The 18,497-nt window shown below is 37.5% G+C and overlaps 1 protein-coding gene across 1 annotated transcript; it reads right to left on the bottom strand.

Annotated features, from left to right (window-relative positions):
- Positions 1-6,203: 6,203 nt before the first annotated feature.
- Positions 6,204-18,427, bottom strand: CRIPT (CXXC repeat containing interactor of PDZ3 domain). Its single transcript, XM_031950428.1, has 5 exons — positions 18,207-18,427; positions 9,424-9,489; positions 8,295-8,349; positions 7,794-7,897; positions 6,204-7,502 (listed from the first exon to the last, which is right to left on the bottom strand). The coding sequence occupies exons 1-5, from the start codon at positions 18,220-18,222 to the stop codon at positions 7,438-7,440; spliced, it is 306 nt and encodes a 101-aa protein (XP_031806288.1). The 5' UTR covers positions 18,223-18,427; the 3' UTR covers positions 6,204-7,437.
- Positions 18,428-18,497: the final 70 nt, after the last annotated feature.

Genomic DNA, 18,497 nt, shown 5'->3' with positions numbered 1-18,497 from the left:
CTGCTGGATCAAAGGGTATGCACAGTTTGATAACTTTTTGAGCATAGTTCCAAAGTGCTCTGCAGAATGGTTGAATGTGTTCACAATTCCATCAACAATGTATTAGTGTGTGGGCTGATTTATTAACTTAGATCATTTATCATTTAAACATTTATCATTAAATGCCTCCATGACTAACCAGAAAGGTCCCTTTTGATTGTTTCTCTTTGTATTCCTGTCCATTTTAACCAGGAGCATATTAAAGGAAACCTTAACAATGCAAGCAAAACACCCTCACATATCCTGCCTATCAAGGTAACATCTAGGATTTGCAAAGGGCAATGGCATTTTGGCAGACCACCCTTGGATGCTACCAGAGTATAAAGTAGGGGAGTAGGGGAATCACCGCTAACTGTACATAACGCTTTAAATTTTACAAATATTATTTGATTCTCAAAAGCAATAATGGAAGGTTCGTTGTATTACCATAATGTCCATATTCCAGAAAGACAAACTGAGAGGAAAGTTCTGAGATAGGATTTGAACTCAGAGTGCTATGCTTTAAGAGAAAGAAAGATCTATCATGCCAATTAGTTGCTTCAAAAAGTAGAGCTTTTACAAATAATCTACCTTACCACTATACAATACTTCTTGAGATTAAAAGGGAGAAGCTTTTACATGGGAGAATTGAGGACAAATGGAACTACTGATTGCAAACTACCCTTACTGAGTGAATAGTCAGCCTGAGTTAACAAAATGAGCAAAAAAAGGGAAATGATTTGAAAAGTGGCCATTAATGGTGTACACTAGAGAGGGGTTCCTCATCTTTCTGTATATATGATGGAAACTCTGGAGTTCTGGTGAAGTTTAGGGGCCTCATATATGTTTAAATGCACAAAATAAAATACATAGGATTACAAAGGAAACCAAATTATATTGAAATAAAGTCATCAAAATATTAAAAAAGGACAAGTTTACCAGTAGACTCCAGGTTGACATCTTTTATTCTAGGCCATGCTTAAAGAATTATAATTGTGTTAGTTTCTGGCAGCAAGGTCATCTCTTCTGATCTCTGAATTACTCCTGGGTCCTTTATTTCATCTATCTAGTGATAAGAGAATTTAGTTGTAATGAAAATAGCAATCTGGGTTGCACATTAATAGGTATTGTGCAGCTATTAACAGACTCAGAATGTTCAGAGTGCTCTGGAGGGACTGTATTAAATACAAGGAGGAATAGCACATTATTACTCCTCCCTGGTTCTTCATCTTTCCCCTGTTCTCATTTTCACCATAACATGAAATTCAAGAAAGGTCCAATAGCTTCCTTGGACACTCTACATAGCCAACTTTTCAGCATTACCATTTCCATGAGGATTTGTAATAGATAATGAGGAGTTGACAATCCATTGCCCAGCTTGCTGTGACCCACTTTTATAAACATAAAACCATCTTGCATGTATATCCAAGTGCTCTGAAACCATAATAGCAGACAAATCAACTTGGCAGATGCAATAACTGGAAATAGCTTTCTACTTAACTGAAGGGTTTGAGGATAATGGTTATCCTGAAGCAGAAATGTCAACAGAAATGGCTAGGTGGGATCAGATGCATAGTTTATCCCAGGGGTCTCAAAAGTGGGGTCACTGTCTTTACACTAAAAGGTATGTGATTAACTACTGGGTGGGAAAAGGGGTCACATTCCATCTTTCCTTTAATACCCAAAGGAGGGTTTTTTTTATATCCAGCCACATTTACCTTATCCTCCAACAATTTCCCACTCAATCCTTTCCTTCTACCTTTCTGAGCGAGGGATCAGTTCCTTCAGGGCAATTATAACCTGTTACCTAGGGATCCTTAATTGAACTATATGTATTATTTGGAAAATACACCTTTCTCCCAGCATGCTGTTTCCATTACCTCGAGATCACAAGGTGACAGAGACAGGTGCCCCCAATAGGCAGGCTCTGTGCTCAGGAGCAAAAGACCAATGAGACATCTCTCTGGAGAATTTATTATGTTTTCTCCTAAACCTACAATTCTTCCAGACTCCCCTATTAATGTTAAGGCACCACAATCCCACCAATTAACCAGGATTCCCTTTATTTTCTCCTAGCCTACATATTCAACCAGTTGCCAAATCTTGCCATTTCTATCCCTCCAACCTCTCATAACTTTTTCTTTCTCTTTGCTCATGGCGACCACCTTAATTCAGGATGGTTCTCTTGCCTGGACTATTGTAAGAGATGGTTTCTCTGTTATCTCTCTCCCTTTTCCATTTAATTTCCCACAAATCACTTACCAAAGATTTTTCTAAAGTGTAAGGCTGTCCATGTAACTCCCTTATTCAGCAAACTCCAGTGACTCCTTACTGACTCTAGAATCAATATTATTTTATCTTGATTTCATCCCTTTTCTATTTTTTGTGCAAATTTCATAATGTACATAATTATAAGTATAGGACCACTACATATAATTTGCAAATAAGTAATTATATACATATTGGAGGGGTCCGTGCTAAAACAACTTTTTTTTACTGATAGGGGATTAATCAAAAAAACTTTGGGGAATATTTATTTATCTACTTTCTCTGAGAAAGATACCAACAGTGGTTTATGGAACTTCATTGTTATTTCTCTGATGTTAACCTCAAAAGGTTAAGATTGTGCCACAAACATCCTTTCATAATGCATCATGCATTTACTATTCATACTTTGTTTTTGAAGTTATGTATACTTTTAGCTTATCCAACTGCTTGGGGATAATACATCCAGGGCCTTTTCTTTTGCAATAGTCTTTGTCATTGAGTCTTCCTTTTCATTTTCACTTCCCTCATGCTAGGCCAAATCATTATCCTCTCATAAATCATCCCTTAAGACATTTCTATCTTGCCTTTCCATCCACTCAATCCATTCTGTATATTGCTGCCAGTTTAATTTTTTCTAAAACATAGTCATTCTTCAGCTAGCACAAAGAAAGAAAAGCTATTGTAGTTCTTCCTTGCCTGACTGAAGTTTAAAGTTCTGATCTGACACTGAAGGTCTTCCATATTTAATCCAGCAGGTCTGCCCACGCTGGGTTAGTAGCTCAGGTTGAAGACTGGAATGCAATGAGACAATAACAAAACTGATGATTAACAAAAGGAGATTTGGCCACAGTAAGAGAAAGGTTCTTCACCTAGTATATGGTCTTGATTCCTTGTCTGCATGTTATGCCTAATGATGCTTTGGCCAAGCATGATAGAAGAGCTAGAGCTCCTCATGATCTTTTTCTTTCTTTTTTTTTTTTAATTTTATTTAGATTATCAATAATCAAATTGTCAACTGCCAGAATTTTTAAATGTTGGAACCAATTACACCTCAAGGATGATTTCAATACATTAAAGCAAAAGAATTAATCTAGCATCCATGTCTGAGGGATTCTAGTAGATACTTCAACCACACATAACCTGTCTCCTATTTCTCCCCAACTTGACATCTGATTCCACACAGTCTCTGTCCATCTTGTCTCTCTAACCTCCTTGTCTTTCCCAATATGGACTCAAAATCCTTTTCCATTCTGGTTGTTTTCCTGTGGACCCTTCACTTTATTAATGTCCTAAAACTGTGGTGTTCCCAAACTGAGCACAATATTGTGGATGCGATCTGATCCACAGTACAAAGTGGCTGTGGCCTCCTTATTCCTGGAAGCTATGCTAGTTTTAATGTAGCCTAAAATCACTTTTTAAGCTTTTTTTTTTTTTTTTTTTTTTTTTTGGCTAGGGACTCACTGAACTGAAAATTATGATTATGCCTCCTCTATATCCTATACTTGTGAAGCTGGTATTATTTCTTTTTTTCTTTTCTTTTTTTTTTTTGGCTGAGGCAATTGGGGTTAAGTGACTTGCCCAGGGACACTGATATATTGTTGGTGGAACTGTGAATAATCTAGCCATTCTGGAGAGCAATTTGGAACTATGCTCAAAAAGTTATCAAACTGTGCTTACCCTTTGTTCCGGCAGTGTTATTACTGGGCTTATATCCCAAAGAGATCTTAAAGAAGGGAAAGGGACCTGTTTGTGCAAGAATGTTTGTGGCAGCCCTCTTTGTAGTGGCCAGAAACTGGAAACTGAGTGGATGCCCATCAACTGGAGAATGGCTGAATAAATTGTGGTATATGAATATTATGGAATATTATTGTTCTGTAAGAAATGACCAATAGGATGATTTCAGAAAGGCCTGGAGAAACTTACATGAACTGATGCTGAATGAAATGAGCAGGACCAGGAGATCATTATATACTTCAACAACAATAGTATATGATGATCAATTCTGATGGATGAACCAAATCAGTTCCAATAGAGCAGTAATGAACTGAACCAGCCACACCCAGTGAAAGAACTCTGGGAAATGAGTATGAACCATTACATAGAATTCCCAATCCCTCTATTTTTGTCTGCCTGCATTTTTGATTTCCTTCACAGGTTAATTGTATACTATTCAAAGTCCAATTCTTTTTGTACAGCAAAATAACTGTATGGACATGTGTACATATATGGTATTTAACTTATACTTTAACATATTTAACATGTATTTGTCTACCTGCAATCTGGAGGGAGGGAGTGGGAGAAAGTGGGGGGAAATTGGAACAAAAGGTTTTGTAATTGTCAATGCTGAAAAATTACCCATGCATATAACTTGTAAATAAAAAGCTATAATAAAAAAAATAATATATTCCCCCCAAAAAGTGACTTGTCCAGGGTCACACAGTTGTAGAGTGTTAAGTGTCTGAGGCCAGATTTGAACTAGGGGCCTCCTGACTTCAGGGCTGGTGCTCTATCCACTGCACCACCTAGCTGTCCTGACACTGGTATTATTAAAAGCAAGTGAAAGACTTTACATTCATCCCTAATGAACTTCATCTCCACTAGCCTGTCAAGATCTTTCTGGTGAATGGGAGTGCTACACTGAGGGAAAGGATGCTTCAATCAACCAGACACTTATTAAGCACCTACTCTCTGTGTAAGACACTGTATCTTCACTGAATGGGGCTCTGATCTCCCTACCAGGATGCAGCAGGTCTCCAAGGGCAGAGAAAAAGAGAACATATGCCTTGTGGTGGAAAGAATACTGGATGTGGAGGCAGCGCACTAGGCTTTGAATCTTAGCCCCTGCTGGTTGGAGACTATGTGGCAGTGAATAAAACACTTTGCCTTTGAACTGGATGGCTTCTGAGGTCCCTTCCAGTCCTAGCTCTATGATCCAAATCTAACAAGAAGTAATAGTGTCCTTGCTTTCCCAGTCCTCCACACACCAGTCCCTTCACATACTCTACATTCCAGTCAAACTGATCTCCCTGCCCCTATGCAAACTTGGCATTCTATTCCATCTGCCCCCTGCCTCTGGGTAGACGGGCCTCATGCCTGGGGTGTTCTTCCTCCATACCTCGTTTTTTTAGATTCCCTTGTTGTCACCTCCTCCTGGAAGACTTTCTTGAGCCTCTTAATTGTTGGGATTCTCTCTTTCCTCAAATTATTGTTATTATTTTTTTTAACAAGAAAATAAGTGGTACAGAAGATAAAGCATGGGACTTGTATTTGGGAAGATCTGAGTTCAAACTCTGCCTTGGAAATTTCCCTGGCTGTGTGAATCTGGCTAAGTCATTTAACCTCAGTATCTTCAACCCTAAAATGGGAATAATAATAATACTTAACTTACAGTATAAACTCTATAAATTACAAAGATCAAATAAAATAACACAATGCATTTTATAAATCTTAAAATGCCATACAAATACTACCTAAAATTATTTTAAAGTTATTTACTTATATAAATAGTGATATCATCCCAGAAGAATATAAGCTTCTTTAGGGTAAATCTGTTTTTAATTTTGTTTGTGTATCTCAAGCACCTATCATGGCACCTTCACATAGAAGACACAATTTTAAAAAATGCTTGTTGAATTAATGATATAAATGGAATAATAAGTATAACAATAATAGCAATAATAGAACTTTAAAGTTTGCATAATATGTCCAAAAAAGGATTTTGATTTTTCTTCCTTTCCTTGGAAATAATCTATGTCATCATTTGTTGTAATCCTGACTTTCAAATTGTTTTCCATTATCTGAAAAAGATGATTTGGGGAAAATGTTTCCAACTTGCCTATCACACAACAAAGTCATAGCTAAGAAATATTATAAATATAAATCCTGAAAAAAAAGTTACATAAAAGAAACTGAACAAATGAAAGACAAATACAACTTTAATTACTTTTCATAATCATTCCAAAATTTAAATAAAAATGCACTTATACCCCACATTCTGCCACTTGAAAGAACTCTTATCAATTTCACATATTTCTCATACATCCCAACTTTTAAAAGGAAAAGAAGATTTCCATCTTGCTGTACAATTATCTCCCAACAAGCAGTTGCTTTCAACAGCAGAGATCCCAAACCTATGAAGGTACAGCAGAAACATTCTTCCTTGACATCCAATCAGACTTAGGGGCCAATAATGTACAAAATTCTGGCAATTTTTATCCTTTCATATCATTTACAGGATTCATGTTATTGCTGTTTTGAGGGGAAGAGGGAGGAAGATTGGATCTCTGCTTCTAGGGTTTTCCACAAACAATAGTGATGGCTCTCCATACTAGTCAACATGGACAGGCATGAATCTCCTGACTTTCCTAATACTGGCTGAATTCAGAGAAACACTAACTACTTCTGAGCTATATTTGGAGTATATCTCCTGGGATATGAGAGAAACTCAGGAAGAGAGTTAAAGTATTAATTCTAATTTTGCTATTCCACAGAAGGATTCTTTCCTCTTTATGTAGGAATTAGAATCTTAAAACGAAAATTTTCAAATCCTCTCCAATATGGCCCAATTCGTAGGTGGGTAAATAGAATAGCCACCTTAGCTACCATGGTCTCTGGTAAAAGTCCTTTTAAATTTCAAGGGTTATCTGCTCATTTAATTTCTTACTACCTAAAGGATGCTGTTGCTAAGAGCTATGCATCCCGTCATGGGAGATAAATGATGAACTTGGCTGCCAACAGTTGCCAATGTTATCTGACAACAGATTCACTGTTGTCAAGGCAATATTAGCAAACTTCTAACATTCCCATCCCTTTAGTAAAAATATCTACAGGAAAAAAGGAGGGAAATGATTTAACTAAATATGCTAAGTACAAAGTGCATAAAGAATTGGAAAAAAGTTTTCATTAAATCTTCCCTATTAAGCCTAGTAAGATGTTATCAATTATAGATAGTAGTTATATTTTACTTTACATTATGCAGAGTTTCTTGAAAGAGGAAAACTCTTAATGTTGGTCTAATGTTAATTATTTGCCTTGAAATATTGTTTTAAAACTAGTATGTACAAGTTGTATAGGTTGGAAAACATATGGCAGAAAATTAAAGTTATATAGAAATATAAAAGTGGAAACCAGAAAGTCAATCAATCAGTGTAACTAAACAGATGTTTGCTTGTAGTTCTTGGTATCCAAAACCTTTTTCCCACACATTGAGCAGATGCCTGAAATAAAAGAAAATAAGGCATGCATCATGTCATCAGTCTCTGTCATAACAGCAGCTGTTTGGTTTCTTTTGGGAAATTCTGAAGATTATGAAGCTTTATATATCAGAATGAAAATAAGAAAACATAGAATTTTAGCTATGTCCAAATTCTAAGTTAGATTTTATTGATTTTTGAAAAAAAAAATGAGGTATCAATGTTTATTAATGGATATGTTCCTTTCATCCAATCAGTCCTGATTGTAGACATAAAGTTTCCTACAAACATAAGACAAGAATAAAACAAACGTACCCTTTTTGTAAGCACAGCCTTGACAGTAATGAGAACCTGGCTGATGTACAGAACTTTTACAAATTCTGCAAGTGGAGAACTTATTCTTTCCATATGGGTCAAATCTGGATGGGGGAAAAACAGAGCAAAATAAGATATATGTATGCTGATACTGATATGCAGAAGAACCTCATACTAAACTTCCTGTATAATGTTTCCTGAACAGGAACATAACATATAAATAGGAATATAACACATAAATAACACACACACATATATATATGAATATAAATATATATAACATATAAATAATATGTAAGTGATGATAGGTCCCTGCATTTGGCACCAACAAGTATACCAACAAACAAGTGGCATTAAGTAGCAGGATTTTCCTATTCCCAATATGGACTTATATGCTAGAAATACCTTTGTCATAAATGTTTATCAGATTTGCACTCAATAGCTTAATATTAGGAGTAATGAAAATTTCCTTTGTATTTCTAATAAGATTCTCCTACTTACCTTGCTTTCTTTGAAGTCAAAGCCTTGTTTTCATTTAATTTTCTTCCACCACTTTCTATGCATGAACAAAATAGAAATATTTTCTAGTTCATTATATAATATCAACACAATCAATTAAAAAGTTTATTTTTTGAAATCTTGCCATATGTCAAATAACCTTCATGGAAAAAAACCCCAAAACCTGATTTAAAAGTCAAATTTTAAGAGACCTCTTGAATGATTTTATTTATGAAGTTAAAAAATTTGTGGAAAAATGCCATTTGTACTTTTTGTATGTTAGAAAGCACTTGAGGAATGATGCCACATTTAACTTAATTCTGTGAAGCCAGAGATCTAGCAGAGTGCGAAACATTTTGTGTGCTCCATAAATATATAATTACAATAAATAAAAGTTTTCATTCATTCAATAAACAACTACTTCAAGTGGTTTTTCTAATAAAATTAAATTCCATGTTTTAATTGAGGTTACTTTTTTCAATCAAACAATAAGCAAACTGGAAAATCAAGGCTAACTAATTTTTATAGAGCTTTTGAGTTTTTCAAAGTACAATCTTTGATACACTCTTATAAAAGTCGAGTCTAAAGTGTTACATCTCAACTTGAATATGAGAAAACATGAAGTTTAGAGCTTAAGCAACCTGCAAATAATCACACAATTATGAAATATCAGAGAGGGTCTTATTTTACTGACCTTTTCCCATTGGTACTCTTTGCTTCATAGGAGGTTACACTCTACTCATAATATTGTTCCATGAAATAACAACTCATCTGACCTGTCAGAAGATGCACTATTCTAAATAAATGAAATCAAGCCAAAAAACTGAGAGGAAATAAAATTCCTTAATAGCTTCTCGTTCTAGCTTTATACTCTGCATTTCAAAAATAGAAGGATGATACATTCCACTGAACCTCCTAATAGATTGAATCCTATGTTTTAATTGAGATAGGTGAATGATACCACAGAATTGTCAAGGAAAACTATATTCAAATATTCAATGAATTTTTAAAAAGCTATTATATTCTCTGCAAGATACTGTCTACACTGTAAATGTAGAATACATTATTGAAAATGGTTGAATCATATGTTAGCAGAATCAGCATTTAGAGTATTTTTTCAAAGGTGCAGTACCTGTAGTATTCCTTGCTCCATCTTTCCAAGTATCCGGAGTAATAACAGTACCAAGTTTCTTTTCACCTTTTATAAAAACAAAGGAGAGTGAGGAAATGTGGGTCTGTTACCTAGCACAAATTACTATCTTTAAAAGAATAAAGTGAAATAACAATAGCCTTGGTTCTAGGACAGAGGCATCAAACACAGCTTCATGTGGCTCACAACATTCTTAAGTACTGCCCCCAAAAAGATTAAAATGTAACTGGGAAATAGTTAACAAAATAAATAAAATACATAAAACAGAGATAATTTTACATTTTAAATCAAGTCAATATGTGGCTTACAGAGATCTTTATGTTATGATTTAGTGGCCCCCCACTTATATTTAGTTTCGACACCATTGTACTAGGATTCTCAGTAATAAAGAAGGGCATACTACAGTAAAAAGCAATAGCACCAATTAAGAAAGACAAGAATAACATGTATTATAAATATAGGTCTTTCACAATTGTGTATACAGCAATATTAGGTATATAGTTTGACTTCTAGTATAATAATTCATAGAATTGCAAGGGATATTATAAGGAAATTTTTATTGTTATAAGTAAACCTAAAAGGCAAAAACTGTATATATACTATCCAGTGACGCTCATGGTCATTAACAATTGCAGATGACATGTTAGTCTTTTGCCCTTTATCCCTACAATACCACAAATGCCTTGGACCTAGTACTGTGAATTCAGTTTACTCCAGCTACACCTGGCACTTACTAATTCATTTGCTATCAAAAACTCCCTGCTGCCCTTCTCCCACTTTAACTTCTTTGAAGAAGAATGAGCCATAAAGGGGGCAAACTATTTCTTTTGATTCTAGCCTCCCATCATTATAGGATCTGGTAGGACAGGCACCCCATTTAACTGATAATCCTATTTTATGGATATTAAACTCCTATCTCCTCTTTTGTCCTAATCTTGATTTTTTTTAATCATAGTTTTTTTATTTTCAAAATACACACAAAGATAGTTTTCAACATTTACCTTGTAAAACTTTGTGTTTCAAATTTTTCTCCCTCCCTTCCCCCAACCCCTCTTCCTCAGATGGCAAGTAATCCAATATAGGTTAAACATGTGCAATTCTTCTAAACATATTTCCACATTTATCATGCTGCACAAGAAAAATCAGATCAAAAAAAAAAAAAAAAAAAAGAGAGAGAGAGAGAGAGAGAGAGAGAGAGAGAGAAACAAGCAAACCACAACAAAAACAGTGAAAACACCATGTTGTGATCCACACTCAGTTCCCAAAGTCCTTTTTCTGGATAGATGGCTCTCTTCATCACAAGTCTATTGGAATTGGTCTGAATCATCTCACTCCTGAAAAGAGCCATGTCCATCAGAATTGATCATAACATAATCTTGTTTTGTAGAATTATCTCCTAGTTCTACTCACTTCACTTAGCATCAGTTCATGCTAAGTCTCTCCAGGCCTTTTTGTAATCATCCTGCTGATTGTTCCTTATAGAACAATAATATTCCATAACATTCATATACCATAAAACTTTTTCAGCCATTACCCAAATGATGGGAATCCACTCACTTTCTAGTTCCTTGCTATCACAAAAAGGAATGCAATAAACATGTGAGTCCTTTCCACTTTTTTATGATCTTTTTGTTAATCCCAGTGATTTAAAGTAGCTGTCTAATAAAACAAAACCCTCTCATTCATTTCTCCCCACTAATCCTATCTAGCTCATCCTTCACCCACTCTTCGGTTCTATCCTCTTTCCCCTTCCCTTCCATTTTGCCCTTCAAGAACCCCTCCTCTGTGTTAACAAATTCTCCTTCACCCTAGATCACTTCCTCTCACATTCTGTCCATTTTCTAGTGTTTAAGAGAAGCCTTTTCTCTAGAAGAGACTCTTCCAGTGGGAGTTGGTCTTTAATACTCCCCCAAACTAAGTAGGAGTAAGGAGCCTGTTATATAAGCTAAGTTAGTTTTTCTCTAAAAAGCAATGAAGCTGTCCCCAAGACTTGCTTGCCTGAGGAGACAGACTATGATTCAGTTTCCTAGTTTGGCCTAATTCTTTGTTTTATAGTCTTGATCTTTGTAGATGGTAATTAAGTCCATGGGAACAAGTGAGATCACAAGTGAAGCAGCATAGAGAGGAATCAGGACTGAGTCCTGAGGGACATCTGTGGTGAGAGGATGGGACCTGGAAGAGGGTCCAGCAAATGAAACTGAGGAGTAGTCTGATAGGTGGGAGGAGAAGCAGGAGAGAGTATTGTCCTGAAAACCTGAAGGAAAGAAAGTATAAAGTTGAGGAGAGTGATCAACTGTGTCAAAGGTCAAAGTCTGAGTGAGAAAGCTTATTGAAGGTGAAAGGTCAAGGAGAATGAGAATTGAGAAAAAGCCATTGGATTTGGCAACAGAGAGGTCACTGGTAACTAGAGAGAGCAGGCTGGGGAATGTTAAGGCTGGAAGCTGGATTATAAGGGGTTAAGGAGTGAGAGGAGAGAAAGTCTAGGCTATTCTTTCCCCCGAAAGATGAAGCTGCTGCCTAATTTACTGAAGAAAAACAAAATAAAACAAAACACCCACACCGTAGTCATGAGCTTGAGCTACCTCCCACACCAATGTCCACTCACCCAGACTTTCAGTCCAAAAATAGTTCCAGATGCTTTAAATGGCTCTTGTTGTCAACTATTCGTGTAGATGGTTCACCTGACTCCTGAGACCACAGAACTAAAAATAGCCAAGAAGGCCAAGAAAGTGTGGACCCTTTTCTGAAGGCTATGATTAGGAAGAAGCCCCAGAGCTAGTCTGGGTCAAGTCTAGCACAGCAAATCAGGGGCATTCCTGATAAAGACCTACTCCCTCAAGTCCTAGCCCCTCGTTTCTCTCCTTAGGAACTTGTACTCCTGAAAGGCTCAGCGTTCAAGCCTTGCTAGGCCAAGCAACTGCCTTGTACTGCTTCTGGGCCTGGTCCACACTCCCTCACTCCATGGGCCACCTATAAAGGCTACAGCTTAGAGACAAATGAGGATAACAGAAATCTCAAAGTAGGCCACTTTTAATTATAGTTCAATTATTATATAATTTAATGTCAAGACCTGTAGGACAGAGCACAGAAGTTTATTTCTGACAATACCAAAGACTCGCTGAGTGACACTAGGCATTCTGCCTTACCTGTCCCTGAGTTTACAAAACTGAGGTAATAATCTGTGAGCACAAATCCCATCCACATTCAGAAGTAAATTTTGATAATTATAGCGTATCAGCAATCACATCTGAACAGTGCTTTAATGTTATCTAAGGGCATTCCCAGCAAGCACCCTGTGAGGTGTGCTTGTTTTATAGTCTTGATCTTTGTAGATGGTAATTAAGTCCATGGAAGCAAGTGAGATCACAAGTGAAGCAGCATAGAGAGGAGTCAGGACTGAGTCCTGAGGGACATCTGTGGTGAGAGGATGGGACCTGGAAGAGGGTCCAGCAAATGAAACTGAGAAGTGGTCTGATAGGTAGGAGGAGAAGCAGAAGAGAGATAATGCAAGTTTTATTGTCACTAATCTGGAGATAGGAAACTGAGGCACAAATTCATTAAGGCACCTGCTGAGTCAGGCAATGAGCAAGTATCAAAAGTGGGACTGAAATCCAATCTTGTGATTTCTCCTTCCACTGCAACATTGTGTAGTATAAATCATATCCAGGGGCTGGATTCGTAGGGTTTTTTCCCTGTCAAAAAGGACATCATCAACAAGCATGTGCCAGGTACTGTGCTAAGTGCTGGAGACAAGGATATAAAGAATGAAACAATAGCTAGTCTCAAGGAACTTGCATTTTAATGGGGAAAACAATAAGGACATATATAAATATAAGTTGAATGACTACAAAGACAAGGCAATTTGGGAAGGCAGATAATAGCAATTGAAGTGATCAAGAAAAGACTCCATATGGCCAGAATCAAGCTCCAAAAAGAAAGGTATATGTGTCATTACAAATTTCTTCCTGGTGATCCTCTTAAGTTATGGATATGACTGATCTTATCTTTACTTCTAGAAGATACTTCTGAGCTGAAGACTAGTGAAACAGCTTCTAGAAGGTTAAGAACTTTTATAGAAAAAAATTAACATTGCATTAAAATAATTCCAATTAGGTTAAAATTAAGCCCAGTTAGGCTCAGAAGGCAATGGTCTAGGGTCCTGCCTTATAATATTCAGAGCAGCCAAAGAGAACTACATGTTAGGGAACAACTCAATAAAAGGCAGTGAACCTCAAAATGAGGGGCAATAGTTCTGTTACAGTTAATACATCACAGTGTTAAAAGATTCATTTGGTACCCAGTGTCTAGTATATTTGTAAAAAGGAAAATACTAGGGTAGAAGCTAGGTCTAATTTAGTTTTGTAATTGTGGAAATTCACCTCCTCTCCCTCACTCAATGATTACTTAGAAATGAGGGATAATTTACCTCACTCAGAGTTATGAAATTTAACTTTAAAGATAAAATAACTTAATTGTAAGCAAACTCATGTGTAGAAATATTAGTCTAAGACTTCTTTATAAACATTGCACACATTTAAAAAGTTTTCTATTTTGCCTTTTTGGCGCCATCAAGTGACAAAAATGTGCAATACTGGCAAATCAAATGAAAATATAGATGAAAACAATGTAAAGTTTGAAAAGTGAAACTAAGACCCAAAACAATCACATTAAAAAAAAAATTAATTATTACTTCTCTAAAGCTCAATTTCCTCATTTGTAAAATGGGAAAGTACTTACAGTAACTAACCATTTTACAGGATTATGTTGAGCAATATACTTTCAAATCACTATATTTGGTGTTATTATATGCACGAAACTGTACTGGATGCACATAAAAACAAATGAGGCCAGAAAGGGATTTAAAAACTAGTTAACCCAACTACACACAATGTATTGTTTTATAAGTGTCATTACTTCTCTATTTCCACATCTCCTCCAGTTGAAAGGCAGCCAATTGAGGATAAGGCCTGCCTTTCACTTTATCATTATCTTCCCCAAATACCTGTGTAATTTAGTAAAGGAGAAAGTTGGTAGACAAAGAGTGCCATATCCTAAGAAGGGAGGAAGAGGAAAAAAATGTTTACTTAGAATGCTTCAAAGGGAGAGAGTATGGTGGGGAAAAGAAGAGAAAAATTGAGCTGAAGTCACAGACAACAACTTAATTTATCTGACAAGCTGTCTCTGATAAGCTCTTATTCCATTTCCCCTACACTCTTATTTCTGTGGGAAACAAAATCATACTCTTATAGCTATTAAATCGGATGAAACAAGAATATAATAATATTGATTCAGCAAATATTTGCTGAGTGCCATATCATGGCATCGGGGCTCCAGCCTAGTCTCCTCCCTTTTTTGGGGAAAAAGTGAAAGGCCATTTTCTTGCCTTTGTAGAAAGGAGAGAAAATGCCATTCTAATCTACTTCCTGTCAGGTCTCCTGAGGAGAGGGGAGGAGGGAGGAGTACACAATTCCTTCAGCTTCCCAGCTCTTGTCTCCTCACCTGAACTACTTCGGGCACACACTCACTCAGATTTCATGATGAGGTCAAACCTCTCTGGAAAATGCCCCTGAACTTCATTCCAAAATTAAAAAAAACTCTCACTAGTCATATCCTTCTCCCACTAATTCTGAAGGTTAGATTATAATCATTCAAACCCCATTCTGCATCTAGTCTGACACATCAATTCCTCAGTTCTTCCCTAGGTCATCCATTACTATATGTATCCACTAGCTATATTTTCATTTCTTCCCCATTGTGACTCCACTTTGATGAACTAGTTTAATTCTACAGTATTCTCTTTGACGCCATTCCCTGGCACCTTTCTTATTTTTGCCAATCACAGCATGTTTGCTTTGACCTTGGATCACTCCCATCATCTGCTTCTACTCAGGAGCTGATGAACAAAGCAAAGCTAAACTCTGTGGGAAGGAAAAAATCCCAAGAACTGGAGATAGCTCAAAATATAATGGGTTGTCTCACGATCTGTCCTGAAACCCTCTTTTCTTATCCTTCTATACCATTTCTCTTAATAATCTTACCCAATCCCATGGACTCAATGATCATCATCTCTATGGTGGTGATTTTCAGATCTAATTTTCCAGCACTAACTTTTTTCCTGACCTCCCACTTTATAATCTCCAATTAATTATTAGATATTTTAAAGTGGATATCTTATAAATATCTCAAACGCAACATGTCTAAAATGGAACTCATTTTTCCTTCTTTCTAAATTTCCCTATTTCTACTAAACATACTATCACTAGTCCCCTCAGCTCTGGTCTCAGATCTGGAGATACATTATTTCCCTGGCCAGCACACCCTCAGCATCCCAGAAGAAATCATCAGATTAAGGGGGTTAGATGTTATCTATGTTATCCTGAGCTCCTTATTTTGCCCCCACACTATCCCCTTATACCCAATCTGTTGCCAAGTACTATTGATTTTATCTCTAACATCATTCATACATATCCTCTTCTTCTCTCTGACGCTGTCACTCTGATACAGATCTTCACCACCTCAAACCTGGAGCACTGTATTAGCCCACTAGTTGGTATCCCTGTCACAAGTGCCCCCCACCCTCCACTCAGCTGAAAAACGATCTGCCTTTTAGGCAGATCTGTCCACTTCATTTACCATTCCATAAACCCCAACAGCTCTTATAACCTCCAGAACCACACATACACTCCTCTGGCATTCAAAGCTCTTCACAACCGGCCCCTCCTTCCTTTCCAGTCTTCTTATACCTTATTCCCGTTTCCCTTCCCCCTACTCCGTGATCCAGTGGCACTGACCTCCCAGTGGGTCCTCATACAATGTGATCCCATGCTGCGAATGCTCTCCCCATCTTTGCCTCCAGGTCCAAGTCCTGAATAATAGTTCATTTTATTCAGGAAGCCTTTCCTGGTTCCCCTTAATACTAGTGCCTGTTGATTACCTCCAATTTATCTTGCATCTTTCTTGATTGTATAAAGCTGCTTTGCACATAGAGTTACTTGAAAGCGCTGTCTTTTGCCTTTCTTTGTATCCCCAATGTTTTAGCAGATTGCCTGGCACATAAAAGGTGTTTTGCAAATACTTATAGATGGACTGATTAGCTGCCTACAATGGGCACATTGTGAAGAATAAAAAAATGAGAATAGTCCAATTTCTTAAGGACTTTATGATCATCATTCTTAAAGAGTTTATAATCTCATCCCTAATTATACATAGACCTACATATGCACATATCAACGTATGCATAAATTCATATATATAATGTTAATTAGAAAGTAATTAAATGTCAAATAAATGTTAGAATCATCATTTTGGATTATTAGAGATTATTTTGTAATGCCGGAGAAACTGAGGCAGGAGAGAGCTTAGAGAGTTTTCAATAGTTTATTAATTGGAAAGTATAATTGACTGGACAGGACTCTCGTCTCAAATTATCCAATCAGATAAAGATATACTAGGACCAAGGAATCCATGTTGGTCCCAGGGCCGGGGAGACTGTCATTTCAAAGAATCCAGACTGCTGCATAGCCAGGTTCTTCTAGCAATGAATAGGAGAAAGCCAACCTCTTAAATATTCTCTAAAGACAAAGAACCACGAATGGGGGGGGAGGAGAACTTCTATCAGGTTGGGGGGGGGGGGAGACCATAAATCCTAAAAGCCCAGAGACAGGATGTCTGAATACCCAGAGATAAAGATGTCAGTGAGGAATCTTGGAATATTTTAGAGGGATATTGTAAATTCTTGAGAACAGGGAAGGGTCAGGAGTTCTGCTCTCTTGTTTATCTTGCTAGCAGTTTATAACCTTAGAGTAAACGGTTCCCAATCTTAATGGACCAGAGTGGGTTTTTACGACTAAGGGGATTTGACAGAACAGTTAAGGAAACTGAGACAAAGGAAACTAGTTCAGGGAAACCAAGTCAGAACAGTTAAAGAGAACTGGGGCATAACAATTTGATTATTATAGAAGTTGAAAGATCATAGTGGGTCTACAACGAAGGGGAATTAAACTAGACCTTGGGCAGGACCTGACAGAGAGAAAAGGATAGATGAAACCTGGTCATGACAAAGTCATATTTTGGGGTTCAGGAAGAGATCAGCCTGAGTGATTTTTTTTTTTTTTTTAAAGAGAAGCTAATGATCAATTCAAAAATGGATCAATTTATAAGTTTGGAGGATTTAAAAAAAAATCAACTTTCTAATCTGGGCTCAAGAGATTTCAGGGTGTGATGGAAATAACAGTCATTGAACATAAATCTGGATACAGGGCACAGGAGCCAGTCAACTCGGTGCTGTGGGGAAGGCCGGCCCGGCCCCCGATGGACTTCAAGTCAAAAAAACCTCCCTTTAAATCCTTGTTCTGTCACTACTTCCAAGGTCTTGGCCAAATTAATTATCTGGGGCTTCAGTTTTCTCCTCTGTAAAATGAGAGACTCTAAGCCTAGGATCCTTTTGAGTGTATACATTAGTATGGGATTCAGGCGCTGGTGACACTGGGGGGCTGACAGCAGGCTTGTGAGCTGGCGACCGACGAAAGATAATCGAGCAGCAGTGTGGATTCAGAGGCGACATCAGGCTCCGGCCTCAAGCGGGGGAAAGAGGTGGAAAAGGAGGTTAAAGGGGGACGTGCTGACATCGCAAAGAAGAGGGAGAGGATCAGAGAAAGGGGAAGGGGGGGGGGCTGAAGCGGAGAGAGGGGTCGCGCTTTTATCTGTCCCCTCTTTCTCCTCTGCCCCTCCCCCAATACCCGGGGGCGCCAAGTCTCCTTACTCACATTTTTCGCAAACCATTCTGTCACAAGGACCAGGCCGGCTTCACTACTCTCCCCAAGGCACAGGTTTCTCCGAAATGTAAACAGTTCTTCAGCCGAGTCCCTCCTTCCGGGTCACAAGAGATTTACTTCCGTCTTTGTAATTTCACCCTACACCTGGAGCGCCGCAGGAGGAGCGGTGATGGGAAAGAGGGCGGGGTTTGTCTCCTCTTTCCGGCCTCTCTCTCTCTCTCTCTCTCTCTCTCTCTCTCTCTCTCTCTCTCTCTCTCTCTCCGATTGGCTGCTGAAGCTTCC

This window comes from Sarcophilus harrisii, chromosome 2 (genome assembly GCF_902635505.1).
Source record: "Sarcophilus harrisii chromosome 2, mSarHar1.11, whole genome shotgun sequence".
Taxonomy (NCBI): Eukaryota; Metazoa; Chordata; class Mammalia; order Dasyuromorphia; family Dasyuridae; genus Sarcophilus; species Sarcophilus harrisii.
This window is presented reverse-complemented; position numbering and strand designations above follow the sequence as displayed.